Source organism: Littorina saxatilis, linkage group LG11 (genome assembly GCF_037325665.1).
Source record: "Littorina saxatilis isolate snail1 linkage group LG11, US_GU_Lsax_2.0, whole genome shotgun sequence".
Taxonomy (NCBI): Eukaryota; Metazoa; Mollusca; class Gastropoda; order Littorinimorpha; family Littorinidae; genus Littorina; species Littorina saxatilis.
This window is the reverse complement of record NC_090255.1, coordinates 9,167,769-9,189,841: the sequence shown is the minus strand read 5'-3', so window position 1 is coordinate 9,189,841 and position 22,073 is coordinate 9,167,769. Positions and strand designations below refer to the sequence as shown.

Genomic DNA, 22,073 nt, shown 5'->3' with positions numbered 1-22,073 from the left:
GTGAGCTCTGCACGTGACGCATGCGTTATCAGTGGCTACAATGTTAAAATTGCTCATTTGGCATGACCACTCGTCATGCTTCAGTGTAATCTCGTGAAACTCGGGGAATATTGAGCTCTCACCATGTCTTCCAAAACCCATAAAAGCGGATTGTTCGCCACAAAGAAATCAGACGACAATTCAGCGACGAAAGATGGCCCGATTGAGCAGAGAAGACCGCCAAATTGCATTGGGTCGTTTACAAGCAGGCCAAAGTCAAAGTGCAATCGCCAGGCACTTCCACGTGTCCCAGAGCACCATCAGTAGACTGTGGGTCAGGTTTCAAGCCACTGGCTCCGTTGCTGACTTGCCACGAGCGGGAAGACCAAGGGCGACAACTGCTGCTCACGACCGCTTCATACGGCTCCGCCACCTCCGGAATCGTTTCCTGTCGGCCTCATCTTCTGTCCAGGCTCTCCCCGGGCCACACCGATTATCGGACCAGACCGTGCGGAACCGCCTGCATGAAGCTGGTTTGAGAGCTCGCAGACCTCACAGAGGAGCTGTCCTCACCCGCCGCCATCGCCAGAACCGAGTGCAGTGGGGCAACCAGCACCTTCGCTGGACCGTCCGGAATCACTGGAGACACGTGTGGTTCAGCGACGAGTCCTACTTCCTGCTCCAGCGACATGATGGTCGGAGGAGGGTCTACCGGAGAGTAAACGAACGTTACGCGCCCAACTGTGTGGATGAGGCACCCGTTCATGGTGGTGGAGGCGTCATGGTGTGGGGGGCGATCAATACCGCTGGAAGGAGCACCCAAGGGCGCATAACTGCCCAGCGATACGTGGAGGAAATTCTGCGCCCACACGCCCTTCCTCTTCTGGCTGACCAGGATGCCATATTCCAGCAGGACAACGCTCGCCCGCACACAGCACGACTCACCACCCAGTTCCTCACCGACCACCATGTCCAAGTGCTTCCCTGGCCATCCATGTCGCCAGACATGAACCCGATAGAACACCTCTGGGATGAATTGGACAGACGTGTGCGCAGGCGAGAAGAAGCGCCGGCAAATCACCGCGATCTATTGCAGGCACTTCAGGAGGAGTGGGACACCATCCCACAGCAAGATATCCGGCATCTGATCCAGTCCATGCCCAGAAGGTGCCGGGCAGTTGTTGCTGCTCAAGGCAGTCACACCCCCTACTGACTTGACAGCCTCGGCACCCAATCGTATTGATTGACTGATTGATTTGAAGATGCAAATGAACTGTGTGTGCATTCAACTGTGTCCATACCAAATTTCAAACAAATAATCTAAATATTGGATTTTCTGTTAATTTTTTCGAAAAATAAAACAAATTTGGCAAGTAGCAACTATGCGTTTCTTTTTTTGAACAGTATACAACAAACAAACGGCACAACACACCAATAGCATTTACAAGGTGACCCCCAAAAATGTAACCCACAAAAATGCTAATAACTTATACATCTTTTGGCCGATTGACTTCATATTTAGTTTACAATAACTTCAGCCTATGCATGATCAGTCCACAAAGTGGCGAATGTATATTGACAAAATGGTTTGACTTTTATGCACTTTCAAAACAAAATTCCGAATTCGTTGATCGACTCAACATTACGAGGTTGGACATTGAGCGGTAGGCATACTTCACTGATTTAAACCATCCAGACCTTATCCTTTTGGAATATTTAAATGTATACAAAAACATTTCTTTTCCACCCAAATCATCGGTGACCCGAAGACAGCAGTTACAGGATTGCGTTCGAGTAATTCGGTCAACAGATGTAGTTGTTATTAGCATTTTTATTTGTTGATTTTTTTTTTGGAGTCACCCTGCAGAAAGAGAAATATCAGAAACCAACCAGCAATGCAGAAGGAGAAGAAAATCAAAGTTTTAGTACACAACAAAAACCTTCTAATGTGCCTTATTTTAACCAAATAGAGTTGTCAGATACACTGAAACATCACCACTTTTTCACTGATCTTCACAACCATTGTAACACCAACAAGAATTCCTGGCTTTCAAAATGAGCAAGAAAAGGAAACAGAAAACCGCTTTTAGTTATGCGCTATAGAAATCTCCTTAATAAATAAATAAACCCCAAGCCTTTCATACCTGTTCTCGTTATAGTTTTCAGCAAGCGGATGTCTGTTGCCACCTCCATAAGAGCCGTTGCCGCTAGGATAAACGCCGTTGCCACCAGCGTAAGATCCGTTGCCACTAGCGTAAGATCCGTTGCCACCAGCATGAGAGCTGTTGCCATTCAGTGCAGCACCAGGGTTGCCACCACCGAGGTAGGGCGCGTTGCCGTTGCTGTTGCCGTTGCCAAGAGCAGAGTAGTTCGCTTGCTGGGAAGAAAGCTGCGCTGCCAGCATGTAGTTGCCGTTGATGGTTGGATGGAGCTCCTGTAAGCTGTCTGCAAGTGGATGGATAGGTGTGATTACACAGAAAATGTTTTTTTTTCTCTCCTTCAACGAGAATTATGCTTTATCTGCTACTCAGGTAAAAAAAAAAAAATAAAAAAATAAAAATAAAAAGATAAACACATCAATAAATAGATTAGAACGAAATAAAGAAAGAGAGAAAGAGAAAAGAAGAAAGAAACAAAGCGAGGACAAAATAAAGAAGATAAAGAAACAAAGAAAGAAAGAAAGAAAGAAAGGCAGAAAGAAAGAAAGAAAAGAAAGAAAGACAGAAAGAAAGAAAGAAATCAGAGAAGCGTCAGAAAGTTGAAGAATTCCTAAAGGGACAAAACTTAAAACAATAATAACACTTTAACACTTAAACACTTTGAACAAGCACTTTGTACTCAAGAAATCTTCCATTAAAACCCGTTCTTTTGCGCCAGCCAATAGTGTAGAATTGTAGTTCCAGCACCGTAATAATGTTCCAGGGCTCAGCGTGGTTTCAAAGACGCTAAAGCAACCATGAGATCCCCGATGAAAATTAAAGGAAACACTTCGTGCATAAAATGGAGTTCTAGTCTTATCCATCCCATTAACATTTTATCATTTGTCCTGCTTCTGACAAAACAAACACACACTCAATTGTGCAAGGCAAGGGTTGTTACACACTAATCGTAGCCATGAAATGAAAGCGACCCATAAAATACAAGCTTTAATTTCTTGTGTTACAACATACAAACAAGCAAGCCCGCTCGCACATACACCAGTCTCTCTCTCTCTCTCTCTCTCTCTCTCTCTCTCTCTCTCTCTCTCTCTCTCTCTCTCTCTCTCTCTCTCTCTCTCTCTTTTTAACTTTTTAACTTTTTAATTTTTATTTTTTTTAATTTTTTTTTTTAATTATATAATTGTGTGTCTATGCGTCCCAAGGACAGATTGTAAGAAAAGGCGTAGCCTTAAATCTAAATCCTTGTAAAATAAAGTTCAATTCAATTCAATTCAATTCTTTCTATCTCTCTCTCTCTCTCTCTCTTTCTATCTCTCCCTCTCTCTCTCTCTCTCTCTCTAATTCTGTCTGTCTGTCTGTCTACTCTGCCTGTCTGTCTGTCTGTCTGTCTGTCTCTATCTCGATCTTGGCAATACATATGAGCCAATGTCAAAAGGTGCTGTCTGACAGCTTCGAAAATCAAAGTACACCCAAAGTAAAATGACTGGTGTTTTGAGTTGCTTAACACATTCAGTATATAGTTTCTAAAGGAGAAAAGGGAAAATCTTTCACAACGGCTGTGTTATTTGGCCGTTAAGTTGAGGCTTGACGAGTGTCTCTTGTGGCATGTAAGGACATAAACCTGATTTTTTCCATTTTTTTTCTAGAACTTTCATTTCTACTGAGCTCGCATATGAGTATTGGGGTGTAGATTAAATACAATCAAGGTAAAAGCGCATAAAATGTGTATGTTAGCAACATGAATTCATTTATTGCTATCACAGTCACAAACGGTATGTGCTCCATACAAAAGTTCTTTAATTTGAGGTTTTCTCAGATATTGTTGAAGTCAAAGCTTTGAAACTTCACATACTTGTATGATTGTATGACCTCCAGACATGGTGAGAGAGTAGTTGACCTTCGTCACATTTCAAGGTCACGGCGGGGTCGTATTGGGTCAGAAAGTGATAAATTGGTATTTTCTCGAAAAGTTTTAAAGCAACAGCTTTTAAACGTCACACACTTCTTTGTTGAGATAATATCCAATCCTGATGCTCAATTTGGTTTACTCTTGTGAAATAGCAAGGTCATAGCAGGTCTGTCTTAATGAGGAGAACAAAATGTATCATTGTTTTTTATGTTTTTGGGGCTACATCTTTGAAACTTCACAAATTTCCAGAGTTTGATAGCCTACACACATGATATAAATATGGGTGACCTTTGTCAAATGTCAAGGTCACGGTGGGGTTGTCTTCGGGTCAAAAAGGGAATAATTTGGAATTTTCTCAAAATGCTTTGTAGCGAAAGCGTTTAAACTTCCCATACTTCTATGTTTTGATGATATCCAAATATGATGCGAGTTTGGTTCTCCCTTGTCAAATATCAAGGTCATAGCAGGCCGTCTAAGGTGAACAAAAAGTAAAAAGTATCATTGTTTTGAATGTTTTGAGGGCTACATCTTTGAAACTTCCACATTTCCAGGGTTTGATGTCCCCCATAGATGATACAAATATGGAAGACCTGCGTCACATTTCAAGGTCACAGTGGGGTCATGAAATATATTCCCAGGACAAGAAAACGCCCTGACATGACGCAAGACTAGTTGACTCTGGTCAAATGTTAAAGACACAGTAAGCCTCCCGTAAACCATCACAGATACTGTCGGGCTTTTACACGCAGTACAAACACCCTTTCATTTAAACACTCACCGCTTGAGAACATCCTAGGTGCCCTCCGTAAAGAGCGAGCAATTTTCAAAGAATTTATGTTTGCGTGGTTTGAGCCATCGTGAACCGTGTGATCCAGTTTCCCTTTTTCACAATGTAGTCGTCAGTTAGTAATTTGAATGCGACTCGATGTGAGCTTATCTGACTATGCACGAAACAAACGGCTGTGGTTCACAAGAACTCTAGCGATGGCTTTTGACTGTTTAGAGGAATCGACGATAGGCATAAACCGTCGTCTGCTACGAGAACCACGACCTTGCGTGACCCTGCTTCCGGGCTTTTTTTTTCAAACTTTAAAAACTTCGAATTGTACTGATCTTGTCTTGATGAAAAAAGAATTCTTTTATGATTTAAGAATGTTTGTGTAACAAGCTGTCAATTTATTATTTAGATTTTAAATGTTAGATCTAGCGGCAAAACGCACCACGGTCCGATTGTCTCTGAGACAATCCGCAAAATTAATTCTGTAAAAATTGCTCGCTCTTTACGTAGGGCACCTGGGGTGGGTTGCATGAGAGAACTCAAATTCCAAGCTCAAACGGTTCGACTTTACTCTAAAGCTTGCTCTGTTAAGAATCCGCAAAGCACGAAACGAAGTCGGGGTGCATGAGCCGTCTTTAGGGCCGACTCAACAGAGAAAGAGGGCAAGTCGACGTTGTCGACCTACTTAGAGCGTTAGTGGGAAATTTTATGACGTCACGGGAAATGTGGTCAGCAACAGCCAATGCAAACTGCAGTCTAGTAGGTTCGCGGGAAAAGGGCGCATCAGAGACCGTCTGTTACACAATAATGTACTCTGCGGCATCTGGGCGCATTCAAGCATGCACAGGAAGCGCGCGCTCATACCAACACAGGAGATGCCGTGTGTAGTACAAAGTAGAGCGTACGGCGTTATAGTACTATTTTGTGCATTGTGCATGTTGGATCGAGTAGAAGAAAAATAAAGATTGTCTTCTTGATCTTGAATCGCTCTCTACTGAAAAGGTAAACATCGACCAAAAATTTAAAAAGTAAATACAAAAAGAAGATAAAAATACAGTAATTACAAAAAAACACGAATTATATCAAAATAAACAAGTCGCGTAAGGCGAAAATACAACATTTAGTCAAGTAGCTGTCGAACTCAGAGAATGAAACTGAACGCAATGCCATTTTTCAGCAAGACCGTATACTCGTAGCATCGTCAGTCCACCGCTCATGGCAAAGGCAGTGAAATTGACAAGAAGAGCGGGGTAGTAGTTGCGCTAAGAAGGATAGCACGCTTTTCTGTACCTCTCTTTGTTTTAACTTTCTGAGCGTGTTTTTAATCCAAACATATCATATCTATATGTTTTTGGAATCAGGAACCGACAAGGAATAAGATGAACGTGTTTTTAAATTGATTTCGACAATTTAATTTTGATAATAATTTTTATATATTTAATTTTCAGAGCTTGTTTTTAATCCAAATATAACATATGTATATGTTTTTGGAATCAGAATATGATGGAAAATAAGATGAACGTAAATTTGGATCGTTTTATAAATTTTTATTTTTTTTTACAATTTTCAGATTTTTAATGACCAAAGTCATTAATTAATTTTTAAGCCACCAAGAAATGCAATACCGAAGTCCGGGCTTCGTCGAAGATTACTTGACCAAAATTTCAACCAATTTGGTTGAAAAATGAGGGCGTGACAGTGCCGCCTCAAATTTCACGAAAAGCCGGATATGACGTCATCAAAGACATTTATCAAAAAAATGAAAAAAACGTTTGGGGATTTCATACCCAGGAACTCTCATGTCAAATTTCATAAAGATCGGTCCAGTAGTTTAGTCTGAATCGCTCTACACACACACACACACACACACACACACACACACACACACAGACACACGCACATACACCACGACCCTCGTCTCGATTCCCCCCTCGATGTTAAAACATTTAGTCATAACTTGACTAAATGTAACAGCAGCACGAACCATGTTATATTTCAAAATCATCTCTGTGCGGATTTTCATAAAACATCACAAATGAACTGATAGGATACAAACTCTTTTCTATGTAAAACATCACATACGCTAACAAAACCCTTTCTTGTCCAATCTTCAAAATACAGTACATTTCCATCATAAACAAAATATCGATTATTCCATAAAAGCGGATTAAATAAGTTATCGCAGACAAGTGCTGGTTTAGCTTGTCAATTTTCAACATTGGGTTGGTGCATGTCTCACAGAGGCACTGCAGAAAAGTCCGACTGTTAGACAGCAGGATGTGTTTTGGGCGCCTCCGTGCAAAAGGGGTCAGAGATATTTTGTACAACGGATTTTCAGATTTGAACATTTCAAACAAGTCCTCCACTTTCTTGGTCAGAACTTTCTTCTGGATCATTGACACTTTTGACACTGTACGCTTTCCAGGCACATCGATTGATTCCCTGTCGTAGAATTTCTCCACTTTTGTGTCTGTCGGACGTTTACGCACGTACAGTTGCTTGAGAGTTCTACAACTGTCTTGATGTACTGCTTGTCGCTTGAGTAACGTTTTAATGAAATTTTGTTTCTGAAGAGACTCTTTGTCCCGCTTCCTGGAAATGGCATTAAATGCCATTTTTCGCATTTATACTGACTTCAAAAAGCTCACTGGTCTTGCGAGATTCGTCAGATTGTCTTTTTCTTGTTTTCTGTGGTATCTGTCCATTCTTATTTTGTTCAATTCCCTCTTCTGTTTATCTGTCATGGAAGATCTTCTTTTGCACTGCCGAACCTTAGCATTTTCTTTGGTTTTCTTCTTCTGCCTGTCTGCAGGTGTCTCCGCTTTACGAATTATGTTTTTAATAGCCGTTTTCTTCCTTTTTGCTGCAGTTAGCGGAGAGCTCTTTTTCTTTTTTCTTTCTTCGCACGAGCCCTGGGACACACACACACACACCGCACATTATGAGTTGTAATGTTGAGTATCGGTATCCTCATATTTGTAGTTCTTTAATTGTCCATGCAATGATAATCTCGGTGTGAAACGGCAGGTCTGCAGCAAACGATTTAAACTGAAAATTATTAACCCGGAGACGGGTTTTAGCGCAAAACATTGGGTAGTTTTTTTCTTGGTTTATTTCTTTAAAAAGAATTTTACATAAACACATTCCTAAACCTACCAAAATCTGACACATTTTGCGCGCTTGAATGCATGCGTGCATCGGTGCGTGCGTGTGTGTGCGTGCTTGCTTGTGTGTGTGAGTGCTTGCATGCGTGTGTGCATGGGTGCGTGCGTGCGTGCGTGCGTGCGTGCGTGCGCGCGTGTGTGTGTGTGTGTGTGTGTGTCCTCGTTACAGTCTGTACACTGAAAGGTAATCAAATTCGCATACTCAATTTTTAATTCGACTCTGGATTAGATGGAGACTTGACAGAAGATTCTACAGATTTGTAAATTACCTGCTCAACTGTTTACGATGTCTTGCTTTCTCGCGATCCATTATGCTCTCCGCTCGTCGGTCCGGTGTTCCCTCCAAGCCTTGCTCAATACGTTCTGTCTATCCAGGTAGGCAGCATACTCCTGGTCGGTTTTTTTTCATCCTTTTCTTGTATTCCGAGCATCGCTGGGCACCGGACTGTGTTTTTTTTGGGCCGCGGTCTTAACACAGGCGCGCCGTGCGCGAAGTTCAGAAAACGGCCTAGATGATTGGGAATTCTGGCCCATTATTATTTCTTCCTGGTCATCTCAAGAGAGTGATGAAGAACAAGCATTTGTCGATAATTAAAGCACGTAATCAATCTTCTAAAACAGTGGTTTTAATTACATACATTATGTTTGGATGGACAAATGACGTCGTGTGTCTAGTGTGACCTGTGACGACAAATTGTTCTGTCACACAATAATGACAATTCCTTTTTATTTCTTCTTTTCAAAAACTGTGATTATGAAGCAGTCATTTGATTTGCTTCTGACTGCTAGCCAAAAAAAAGAAAGAAATTAAAAATTTTGTGGAAAAAAAGGAAATTTGCTAAAAAAGTGTCTAGTGTGACATTGTGACGACAAAGCTTAAATTAGCCAGAAATAGTACCAAACTTCAAAATATAGTGGTTATTTTCATTGTTTTTCCTTTTCACCGACAGTTTTTGTTCAAAACTGGTTCTTTTGTGTATCTAGTTGAACAACAACATTTTTTGGAAGCTTTTTTAAAGTTTGAGTTTTTGTGACGCAAAGAGTCACGCTAGACACGCAATTTTCAAACTTTAATAATTTCTTTAAAAAACGGACAAATGGGAAGAAAAACACACAGAACTATGTATTGGGGTTCATGCAATCATTTGGTTTAAATCCAACTGCCCAGAAAAAAAGCTTATTAGCATTTTTTCTAAAACTATCGAGAGTACTCAAACACCTTGTCAAAATACGTCCCTAAAAAGCACTAATTTGCGTAATGAATGAGGAGCAGAATTTTAACTGTTTATAGTTAGTCTTTGGTTTTTCTCTGCGATCATCTTTATTCATTAATCTCTCAGAAAAACCAAAAGTTCCATCTGAGTGTACATTCAGTAAATAGTTACAGAACTTATAAAATACCTAGCGTACCCACAGCACCTTTTGACATTGGCTCATATACAAAAGAACGAAAAACACATGTCAGACCAGCCACATAAAGCATACGGAAATCAGCTTCGCTGTCACTCAAGCCTATCTGGAAAAACAAGGATAACCTGCAAAAATCATAGCTCTGAGCTGCACACTGCCAGCACAAGTAAACAACACTCAGTTGATCGGATAAACAGTGAACTAATGGCGCAAAACATAGCAACAAAATGGCATGTGGCTTATGATTTAGGTCCATATTTTGTGTGTGTTTACTTGTTTGTTTGCCTGTTTACTTTTCCCTGTTTTATTCTTCTTCCTATTGGTGCATCTCTCTCTCTCTCTCTCTCTCTCTCTCTCTCTCTCTCTCTCTTTCTCGCTCTCTCTCTCTCTCTCTTTCCCTCTCTCTTTCTCTCTCTCTCTCTTTGCCTCTCTCTCTCTCTTCCGTGTGTGCAAAAATGGTTTCATGACATAATGGAATATCTCTTCCTTCGACTATTTCTTTTCTTGGCAGGCTTTCTACTCTGTATGAACACAATCTGACCCTACCTAATCATTGTCAAGACCCTTACTATCAATAATCAGTTTAGATTGTCTAGAAAAGTCTAGCTTTTGTCAAATACAAAGACTTCTAAATGATTGCATCATGAAGTTTGCATACGATACACACTGATAAGTCCTAGCGTTTCTATAATTTCACACAAACAAGGCACACACCTAAAACTTCTTAAGTTTTTTTGTAGTGTATCAGACTCCTCTCAAATATAGGAACTTCGTTAAAAGTGGGTCATTAATATAAACAAAAAACTGTCCTTTGGAATGGAAAACATAACTTTAAGAATGTACTATAAAATCTAAGGCTTTCTTGTCAATGTCATGCTCAAATACCAAAATCTTCTTTAATTAGTCACAGAACAATATTTCCAAATCAACAGATCGCAAACGCGTATAGAATAGAAGTGTGCTCTCGCTTTAAACACATCCAGAATCAGCAGCAATACAACGCTTACACAGACAGCAACAAAACCATCTGAATAAACATTGCAACGAAAAAAACCAGACTAAGAAAACACAATTCTACCAATCACAACACACAACTGGCTCTTCTGCGATTCGGCAAACATCAACTTACACTTACAAAATGTCGCTAAGGGTACTTCCTGTTTGAAAGCTGGAAGGCAATCATTAACAGCTCAGAATTTACATCCTAGTTCTCAGAAAGTTGGCATTCAATGTACGTAAGACATATAAACAGTGGTGCTAAACGAGTTAAAATAGCAGAACAGTTTTATTTTGTTGGTTTTATTATGACATGCAGGGAGAGAGATGCACAGGATAGAAATATAGACTCTCTCTCTCTCTCTCTCTCTCTCTCTCTCTCTCTCTCTCTCTCTCTCTCTCTCTCTCTCTCTCTCTCATTCTCTCTCTCTCTCTCTTTTTATATTTAGTCAAGTTTTGACTAAATATTTTAACATCGAGGGGGAATCGAAACGAGGGTCGTGGTGTATGTGCGTGTGTCTGTGTGTCTGTGTGTCTGTGTGTCTGTGTGTGTGTGTAGAGCGATTCAGACTAAACTACTGGACCGATCTTTATGAAATTTGACATGAGAGTTCCTGGGTATGAAATCCCCGAACGTTTTTTTCATTTTTTTGATAAATGTCTTTGATGACGTCATATCCGGCTTTTCGTGAAAGTTGAGGCGGCACTGTCACGCCCTCATTTTTCAACCAAATTGGTTGAAATTTTGGTCAAATAATCTTCGACGAAGCCCGGGGTTCGGTATTGCATTTCAGCTTGGTGGCTTAAAAATTAATTAATGACTTTGGTCATTAAAAATCTGAAAATTGTAAAAAAAATTAAAAATTTATAAAACGATCCAAATTTACGTTTATCTTATTCTCCATCATTTGCTGATTCCAAAAACATATAAATATGTTATATTCGGATTAAAAACAAGCTCTGAAAATTAAATATATAAAAATTATTATCAAAATTTTTTTTTCGAAATCAATTTAAAAACACTTTCATCTTATTCCTTGTCGGTTCCTGATTCCAAAAATATATAGATATGATATGTTTGGATTAAAAACACGCTCAGAAAGTTAAAACGAAGAGAGGTACAGAAAAGCGTGCTATCCTTCTCAGCGCAACGAATATCCCGCTCTTCTTGTCAATTCCACGGGCACTGCCTTTGCCACGGGCGGTGGAGTGACGATGCTACGAGTATACGGTCTTGCTGCGTTGCGTTGCGTTCAGTTTCATTCTGTGAGTTCGACAGCTACTTGACTAAATATTGTATTTTCGCCTTACGCGACTTGTTTTTCTCTCTCTCGACCCCAAACTCACCCAAGTTTCAGCCCCTTACAAAACTTTTCAAGTCCCCAAATTTGAAAAAAACCCCACCCAAGAACAACATAATTTACCATTTTAATATAACCATTCAAGGAAACACACACACACACACACACACACACACACACACACACACATACACACACACACACACACATACAGACACACACACACACACACAGACACACAGTCACACGCCATCACCACCTCCCCCACCCTTTCCCCTCTCACCACAAGACCCCCACCCCCTCCAAAAAACACACCAAAAACTACAACTCCCCCCTCCCACCCTCACCCCCAAAATACACCTCACCACGTGACCCACAAAAACAGCCAATCAGGACAGCCGACACTGACCTGCATGCGTGTATCCCGTGCGCACGTTCATACCCATCAGTGTACGTGACAGGTTGGCCGTGCCCTCGCTCAGCGCCACCTGCAGGCGGTGGTTCAGGTCATCCTGACTCAGCACGTTGGGGTACATCTGGGTCGGGCATTGGAACAGCGGTTGTTCGTCATCACACTGCCAACAGATCAGATCAGAATGTCGTCTGTTGATAATGTTTTACGACAAGAAGATGTACAAGATATATGGGTCGGCCATTGGAACAGCGGTTGTTCGTCAACACACTGTCAGCAGATTAGATCAGAATGTCATCTGGTGATGATGTTTTATGACAAGAAGTACAAGATATGGGTCGGGCATTGGTAGAGTGATTGTTCGTCAACACACTTTCAATACACACAAAATTGTTGTCAACAATTTGTTGGTTTGTCAACAATTCGTTGGATTCATCTTGGCTGAGGACATTTGGGTATATTTGGGTCGGGCACTGGTACAGCGATTGTTCGTCCACACTGTCGACTTTTAAAAACATTTTGTCAACAGTTTGTTGAAGTCATCCTGGCTCTTAACATTGGGCATCCTGGCTCTTAACATTGGGCATCCTGGCTCTTAACATTGGGCATCCTGGCTCTTAACATTGGGCATCCTGGCTCTTAACATTGGGCATCCTGGCTCTTAACATTGGGCATCCTGGCTCTTAACATTGGGCATCCTGGCTCTTAACATTGGGCATCCTGGCTCTTAACATTGGGGTTCATCTGTGTTGGGCATTCGAACAGCGGTTGTTCGTCAACACACTGAGACTAGTTGCAAGCATCAAGGCAACAGTCTATCTCAACAGCAGTCTGTGCCACCACGGCGGGGAAAACAAGATGAACTAAAATATAGGCAACAGCAAGGAGAAGATTTGGGTCGGGCATTTGAACTTCGATTGTTCGTAATAAGCAACCATCTCCACCATTTTTAACACCAGTCCAGGCATAATGTACGTACCAGTAATGACACATCTCTCTGACGGTCGTCTTCGTATTTCTTCTTCATTTCTGCCACCCTCTGAAACACACACGCACAAAGATAAAGATGACAACCAAGACCCCAACTTCTATGTGTGCGTAGTTTTTGTGTGTGGAGGTTGTAGGAAAAACAGATAAAACCACATGCGAATGCGTCATCTGTATCAGAATAATGGCATGAATATTGGTAACCAACGCGAACTCTTCGTACAAAACATAACTTCTCCACTCTAACAAAAAGAAAACAATGTACGAAACAAACAAAGCACAAACAAAAAACCAGACACACATAAACATACACACATGCACACACATACACGCACACACATACACGCACACACGCGCACACACACACACACACACACACACACACAGACAGACCTTTGCACCTCGGTCCACACTCCGCTCCTCAATGAAGCAAGGCACACCACCGTTGTGGCGACCCTCGTACTTGCTCTCTCTCTCTCTCTCTGTCTCTCTCTCTCTCTCTCTCTCTGTCTGTCTGTCTCTCTCTCTCTCTCTCTCTCTCTCTCGCTCGCTCTCTCTCTCTCTCTGACTCTCTCTCTCTCGCTCGCCCTCTCTCTCTCTCCCTCTCGCTCTCTCTCTCTCTCTCCCGCCCTCTCTATCCCCCCTCTCTCTCTCTCTCACACACACAGACACACAGACACACACACACACAGTCACTCCCGCCCACGCCTCCCCTCCAACACACACACACACCTTGGCAGCTCGTTCCAGACTTCTCTCCTCAGTGAAGCAGGGGACACCACCGTTGTGTCGACCCTCGTACTTGCTCTGGAACTGGTTCTTCTTCTCCTTGTTCAACCGCTCCAGCACAGAGGTGGACCCAGCCTGAAATGCAATATTGGCTAGAAAATGATAAATCTGTTCTCGTCTAGAGATCCATAAATGCATACAATTTGTTTTCTATTGTGCACCTCTGGCCCTCTCCATTGCCTCGTCTGCTACCTTTACATGCAATTTTGAACGAACGTTGACGAGTCAGGGCCAGGGATGGCCAAATCGTCCGCCCGGTCGCCAGGGGCGAGTACAAAATCCGCCGGGCTAGTAGAAACCGCCTGGCAACTCGCGAGGCTGGCCAATGAAAATTCTGGTCAAATGCGACCCTTTTGGTTGTAACATCGGGTTTTATATCCATATAAACACCGCAGATCAACTGTGGTATGTACCGGGCCAGCGACATTTCTGCCGGGCTAGTGACTTTCATGAAGTTACTTGCCCGCCTGGCAAGTAAACATTTTGAGATTTGGCCATCCCTGCGAGCGTAAAAAAAAGCCTCAGACAAAGGGTTTAAAGACATCCTCCTTGATATTAACCAACTTAGTCAGGGCTGTACTTCTGCAGCCATGACATGCACAGTAACAAAAAAATTGAGGACATTTTCGAAAAGTTAAAACTCCAACTATTTTATCACTAAAAATGACATTCTTTTTTTTTCTTTTTTTCCTCCTTTTTTCTTTAACCTCAGTTGCATGCAGGTTTGCTACTACAATTATTTTTTGCCTTATTTGTGTGTGTGTGTGTGTGTGTGTGTGTGTGTGTGTGTGTGTGTGTGTGTGTGTGTGTGTGTGTGTGTGTGTGTGTGTGTGTGTGTGTGTGTGTGTGTGGCTTGGAGCAAACCTTCTTCATAGGTCTTTTCTTTTCTCAGTCAAATGTGTACATTTTAAATCAACAAACTTTATCAGTAAACTAATATGTTTAAGTAAATAAACAAATAAAAATAATCATAATCATAAATTTATTCCTTATGTTCAGCTCAGTTTCCAATAATACACCCAAATCTAACTTTTTCCCATATTTAAAAATGACATTCTCTCATAGAAACAATGCAAACGAATTTTAAGTTTTAAGTTTTATCATTTTTGCACAGTGACAAAAAAATGGAGGAAAAGTTAAAACTCAAACTATTTTATCACTAAAAATGATATTCTCTCATAGAAACAATGCAAACGAATTTTAACTTTGAAATTTTAATTATCACGTTTTGAATTTTGGAACGTTGGCAGTCTCTTTGTTTTTGGATTTAAAGGCACAGTAAGCCTCCCGTAAACCATCACAGATACTGTCAGGCTTTTACACACAGTACAAACACCCTTCCATTTGAACGCTCACCAAACAGAAACATCCTAGGTGCCCTACGTACAGAGCGAGACATTTTCAAAGAATTAATTTTGCGGATTGTGTCAGAGACAATCTAATCGGACCGTGGTGCGTTTTGGCGCTAGACCTAACTTTTAAAATCTAAATAATAAATTGACAGCTTGTTACACAAACATTCTTAAATCATAAAAGAATTCTTTTTTCATCAAGACAAGATCAGTACAATTCGAAGTTTTGAAAGTTTGAAAAAAGAAAAGCCCGGAAGCAGGGTCACGCAAGGTCGTGGTTCTCGTAGCAGACGACGGTTTATACCAATCACCAGTTCCTCTAAACAGTCAAAAGCCATCGCTAGAGTTCTTGTGAACCACAGCCGTTTGTTTCGTGCATAGTCAGAGGTACTTAATAACGTGCTTATTGCAGATAAGCTCACAGCGAGTCGCATTCAAATTACTAACTGACGACTACATGGTGAAAAAGGGAAACTTGATCACACGGGTTCACGATGGCTCAGGGGTAAGATAAACCACGCAAAAATACATTCTTTGAAAATTGCTCGCTCTTTACGGAGGGAACCTAGGATGTTCCCGTTTGGTGAGCGTTCAAATGGAAGAGTGTTTGTACTGTGTGTAAAAGCCTGACAGTATCTGTGATGGTTTACGGGAGGCTTACTGTGCCTGCAAACGATAAATTGATCCAAGCATAATATATATATAATACCGATGCTACCTGCTCACTCTCCGATCTTTTGCGGGGTCCTTATGGCTACATCAACATTCACAGCAAACACACAGGGTGTTGCCCATAATCTCTCTATAAAGGGGAGGTAAGATCTTTGTAATTGTACTTGGAAAGGCCGTACGGAGAACGTGACAAGATGGGGCGTGGGGTGGAGATGGTGGAGGAGGAGGTGGAGGGGGGGGACAGCGAGATGAAGACAAAGAGAGAAAGTACTATCGTTACAAAACATATTTGATTGTTCATCTTGCGACCACACATTTGACAGTTCTCAGTATCTTACATAAACTTCAAACTGACTACACGTCAATGACGAAGCTTAATTTAACAACAAAAAACAAAGTTACAAACCATCGCAGGGACGTATTGTAACAACACACCTGTCAACATATGATGATTGATATGAGGTGTTATTGAGGCCCGTGAGTACCTGCTTGTACAGGTCATTAAGACGTGTGCATAATTACACTACTTAGACTGACCATCGGATGAAAAATCTACACAATGTAACAAAGTATAAAAGCCAACACCAAAACAAAAGTGCGAGCTAAATCAATGAAATAATTTTTTAAAAACCGATGTTCCAAAGTCTAAACAAAACAAGGGCCCAAACATTATATCGTTAAAAAGAACGTGCAGATGAAACAGAGTAAAATAAAACAAAAATAGTGGTGGTGCGAATTACAAAATTGAAGACAGGATAGACGAAACAATTTCAAAATAAACACTACAAAAGTCATGTTTAACAGAAACTGAGAATTTTCTCCCACTCGAAATTTTATCATGTAATCTTCTAATACATAGGGAAGATGATCGACGATTTCTAATAAACAGAACAGAACAAAATGGTGCCGAATCATCAAGGCACTTCTGATACAGCAGCAAAGTGTTTTTGTGTCTAAATCAACCTTTTTCGGATGGAACTACTTGACATTGCCAAGAGTTTCGATATCCATAAAGTAAAAATACAGCTGTTAACGACATTAGTTTCCACAAAACCAAAGGATTGAAGATGCATTTCTGGGAGAAAAAAAACACTGTCAAAACAATGTCAAATTTAAACTTTGTCAAAACGCAAAAATCTCCCTGTGCCTACAGGTGAATATCTAGATAAGAGAATTCTCAGTAAATATATCAACAAAATACCCGAAAACCAACCACAACCTACATTGTACAACTAAACAAAAATACAGCAAAACAAAACAAAAACATCTGCGTGCTTGTGCACCCAAAGACCAACGAAACAAATCCGAACTGAAAACAGAAGGCAAAGGTGACAGCATCGGCAAAAACCTTTCTGCGTGGATCTTGTTCTTCTTCCATTTCGTCGAAGTCCAACGCAGAGGGCAAAGCCGAAGAGGATTTGAAGAAAAGAACGAAAACGTCGCTGCGGGATTCGAAAGGGTCATCAACATCATCATCATCATCATCAGTCCCCTGAGTGAGACCGTCATCAAAGGCGTGAGGGGGGCCGGGGGGTGTGGAAGATGTAAGGGCAGAACAATCAGAAACCCTTCTCCAGGCTGTTCTGTTTGGGGCCGTCGTCAGGAGGCCAGGAAAGCTCTTCTGCGTCTATTGTTTGACGTTGTCAGACTAGCGCCCGCGTCTGGGTCCTCCTTCGACGGTGCCTTGCAGTATGGTTTTGGAGAGGGTTTCATGCCTCGTGACGTGCCGATCCTACGCCACAACAGGGAATTACCGTAAGCGATGCATTTCTCCATTAATCATTGCGTTCTTTCTCCGTGATCGCGTTTTCTTTCTTATTGTGTGGTATTAAACAAACTCCAGTTAAATAGTGACAAAACCGAAGTTATGCTGGCCTGTCCCAAGAAATTTCTCAATCACCCTTCTCTTCCTGCCTCTCTCACTGTCAACGAACTACCTGTCTCTTTCTCTCCGTCTGTCCGCAGCCTTGGCGTCACTCTCGATCCAACTCTCTCTTTCCAAAAACACATCTCTAACATCTGCAAGTCCGCCTATCTAGAGCTGCGCAAGATTAGTTCAGTCCGTCACTACCTCACCACTGATGCAACCAAAACGTTAGTGTGTTCTTTAGTCCTCTCAAAGATAGATTATTGCAATTCTCTTCTGGCCGGTCTTCCTAAGTACCTTTTAGATAGACTTCAAAGGATCCAAAATAACGCTGCCCGCCTGGTCTTCAAATCTTCCAAGTATGAACACGCCACACCCCTTCTTCACTCTCTACACTGGCTGCCTATCACTAAAAGGATCGAATACAAACTCTCCTCTCTTTCTTTTGCCGTCGTTTCTGGTTCTGCCCCAGAATACTTCTCAGAACTCCTCAATCTCTACACCCCCTCTCGTCAGCTTCGCTCCGCCGCCGACACTCGACTCTTCCGACTCCCCACAGTGCAAACAAAGACATGTGGCGAGAGGTCCTTCGCCTATCAAGCCCCTGTGACCTGGAATAGATTACCTCTGCCTCTCAGACACACAGATTCTCTCACTACATTCAAGACAAATCTCAAAACACACCTCTTTCAGCGCAAGTGATTTTCCCTCCAGCATCTCCCCACCCACCCCATCCCGCCCCACCTCACCCCCTACCTAGTGCCTAAAATAACGTGTATATATATTTTCTGCGCTTTGTGTCAGCACTGTTTGTGTGTGTGTAAATTAAGTATTGTTGACACGTTTTTATACAGTAGCCTTATGTGGTTCTTGTGCCTAGGCTGTGTATTGGATTGTCATTGTATGCCTGCATCATTAGTTGTCAGTAATTATTACATGTGCTGATTGTTCTCTTTGCCTGCGCGCGTATAGTATGTTGGTTATGATTGGTCATAGTATGTTTGTTTATGTTTGGTCGTTATCTTTGCCTGTGCGTGTATTGTATGTTTGGTCGTTTTCTTTGCCTGTGCATGTATGGTTTGTTGGTTATGTTTGGTCGGTTTCTTTGCCTGTGCGTGTATAGTATGCTTGGTCGATGTATGTATTGTAAAGCGCTAAGAGTAGACATTTTTCTAGAATAGCGCTATAAAAGTTTGCATTATTATTATTATTATTATCTTCGTCCTTGACCTAAAATACTTGAATTAACGTATGGACCTGTTTTCAAAATGTCTCTGGATTTGTCAAAGCCAATATGAGGTTAGTGGGAAAATACTCAAAATTACGATGTTCCAACTTTGAAAGACAGTATTGCGAGGAAACTTGTTACATAACACAGGTTGTGATGCTAACAAAAGAGGAAAGCGCTCAAGAACGCAATTCAAGCGTGTGTTCTAAGCTTGCACAGTGCAAGGGAACAAATGGAGCCAGGGTGAGAAGTCCAACCGAACATGAAGCATGTGAATTCAATGCATGTGCACATTAAATGTATCAACCAACGAGCTAAATTATAGTCTGCCTAACAAGACATGTACGCAAGATGTCACAATGATGTCTTTTTTATCACTCGCACGCACAGAATAATAAACGTATAGCTAATGTGCAACGCAAATAAAACACGTTATGATAATGTCTTACACGTCTCTCTTCCTTTAGACAGCGAGAAGCTATACCCTAATTGCCTTCATGTATTCATTTACTTCAATGTTTTAATTGTAACACACAAGCTGACGCCACAAATCAGCGTCTTAGCACATACATGGATGTGCCTTCAAATATAAGTGTATAAGTTCGGAAGCTTGCGGACAATGGATCTCTTCAAAAGATTGCCAATTCTCAGTTCTTTCTCCAGTGACACAGCCATTTTTCGAATACCAAAGTAGCCTGTTAAATCCCATTGAATATAGTTTGACGCAATATATTACATACTATGCCAGATGTTCCGATCCCGCATTCCAGAATGGGCATGTATCTGTTCACGTGAACGTCATGTTGAGTGTATTAAAATGTCCTTATTCTGCATGTAAACCTTGTAACTTTTTCAGGTCGTTTTCTCTGTCAAATTACCGTGAACGTCATGAACAGCTCAAAGAAACTGTAATTTTGCCATGTTCAATGCCCATGAAATTACAAACAAAAGTTAACTTCCGTGGGTGAATCTCAGCACACTAACAGGGCGCTCTTCCTCAAATCTGGGCGAGAATCGTTCCGTCCCTTCATACTCCACCTTGCGGAAGCTCTCAAAACTAGTCCTCTGAAGACAGCTCACAGAGATCTGTTTGCCGAAAGCCGTCGACTGTCTGATAGTGCTGGGTCGAGAGATCACTGACGCAGACGACGATTTTTGTGGAAGTTTATCTTCTGAGTTGACGTCACAAACACGTGAGCCGTACGGAATCCAAATGCTGTTTCGACGTCCCAAGCCGGTGGAGAAACTCTTCATGGAATAGCGTCTGTCGGAGGGTGCGGGCGAATTCGGGAAACGTAAAAACCTGGGACTTGGAGAATGCACAGTAGCTCTCAAACATCGACCGCCAGCCTCCGGTCCTGGACCGCTCGCTACTTCATGCTGTCCCAAACTAGACAATCCTCCACTGTACTGATGTTGAAACTGATTGAACGTATTCCTGCCAACCGCGCTAGACCTTCTGATATGGCGAACAGGGAAGAACAAAGAGTTCCCATCGTCCTTGGAAACTTTCACGTACTGTGACGTCACGGAGACGCCCGGATGTTCCGGGGTGTCAGGTCGAGGCTGCCGCCTGTCCATGTGACAAGCGGTGAAAGTGAAGCTGGGTAATGCCCCCGGGTGGCTCCAGTTTGCGGGTACCCGGGACGGTTGGCTGCCGTGCTGAAGAAAGCGAATCTCTTTGGGTTCCAAGGCCTGACATCTTTGCACCATCACGAGGGAGACTGGGACTGCTTTGCGAGTCGCCTGCTGTGGCTAAAGGTGAACGTATTGTTATAGTGTGAAATGTGATTTAAGGAAACATTAATTTGCAGCTCATGCATAAATAGCAACGTAGTTCAAAAATCCCAAAACAGACTGCTAACGTTCCAAAACTTATTTAGGTCAGGATTTAAAAAAACACACTAGATTTTTGTATTGTTTTTTGTAGTTCAGATATGATATGAAAGTAATGGTGCACAACACAAAATACAACCCAGTTTGGATGCTGTTAACTAAACATAAACTTGCTTCTGAAGGTATGGTATAATTATCCTGAATCAAATAGATAACCTCCTCGTAGGAGTCTCCGTAGTACACGTTCAAATATATAACTAAAACATCGCTTCCATTTTCTTCATCTTTCCTTATGTTCTAGCTCCAACAAAAGACAATACTTTCTGGACACAAAACTGCCCAGCCTCCATTGGGGGTTGCAAACATTTTAGGACGAAATGAAACAGTACACACTTCGCATCAGCATGATAGAAAAATACTTTCTGAAATACGGACTTATTAGAAATTTCCTTTCCGATATCGTCTCGAAAATGGCAACTGGAATCAATCAATCAATCAATCAATCAATCAATCAATCAATATGAATGATGCAAGTACATTTACAGTCATTTACATGAGTATTCACAACATATGTGACCCTCCACCCCGAAATGAGTCGCATGTCACCTCGCGCGGTTCTGCGCTGGGCTTAATATAAGTCCGGGAAGTGTCTGGTAACAGTGTGAGGGTCACCTTAGTCACAGGCTTATAACTCAAACAGTTTTCGCTCTTTTCTAAAACGGTTTTCACCACTGGATAGAGCATACAAAACTCTTTAGGAAAATGTAAAAATATGAAAATCATGCAAAGGTGACATGCGACTCATTTCGTGGTGGAGGGTCACATATGTTACAGTGATCTACGTGGGGAAAGGAATACACACACCAGGCTTTACAACACCTACATGCCAATGACCCAAAACATACAACAAGTGCATGCAGAATACACAGTGAATACAAAGTTTTATTTGCAACAGCATCTTAACGGCTCAATCATCTCCATAGAACTAAATTCAAAATATCATCTTGGATCTAAAGAACAACAATTCCTGCAACAACAACAAAAATCAGCATGTTTAAACAGACAAAAGAGAAGATAACTCGGTGCAAACAGGGTGCAGAAAGAGAGTTACCTTTCGTTTAGCCAGCTGTGCAGTGAGGAGAGAGGAAGTGTCAAGAGGGGTGGAGTCAGCAGAGAGGGCGTGGCCAAGTGAGTTTGTGGGCGTGGCCTCAGCACACAGCAGTGCTGGCAAGGC

The 22,073-nt window shown here is 41.7% G+C and overlaps 1 protein-coding gene across 1 annotated transcript in view; it reads right to left on the bottom strand.

Moving 5' to 3' along the window:
- The window catches only part of LOC138980656 (uncharacterized), a 118,454-nt gene that overhangs the window by 11,541 nt on the left and 84,840 nt on the right, over window positions 1-22,073 (bottom strand). Inside the window, exons 17-21 of the mRNA XM_070353566.1 lie at window positions 21,951-22,073; window positions 13,828-13,959; window positions 13,088-13,147; window positions 12,106-12,271; window positions 2,124-2,424 (exon numbers count right to left, since the gene is read on the bottom strand). Coding sequence (XP_070209667.1) covers window positions 2,124-2,424; window positions 12,106-12,271; window positions 13,088-13,147; window positions 13,828-13,959; window positions 21,951-22,073 — 782 coding nt within the window. The remainder of the gene's footprint in view (window positions 1-2,123; window positions 2,425-12,105; window positions 12,272-13,087; window positions 13,148-13,827; window positions 13,960-21,950) is intronic.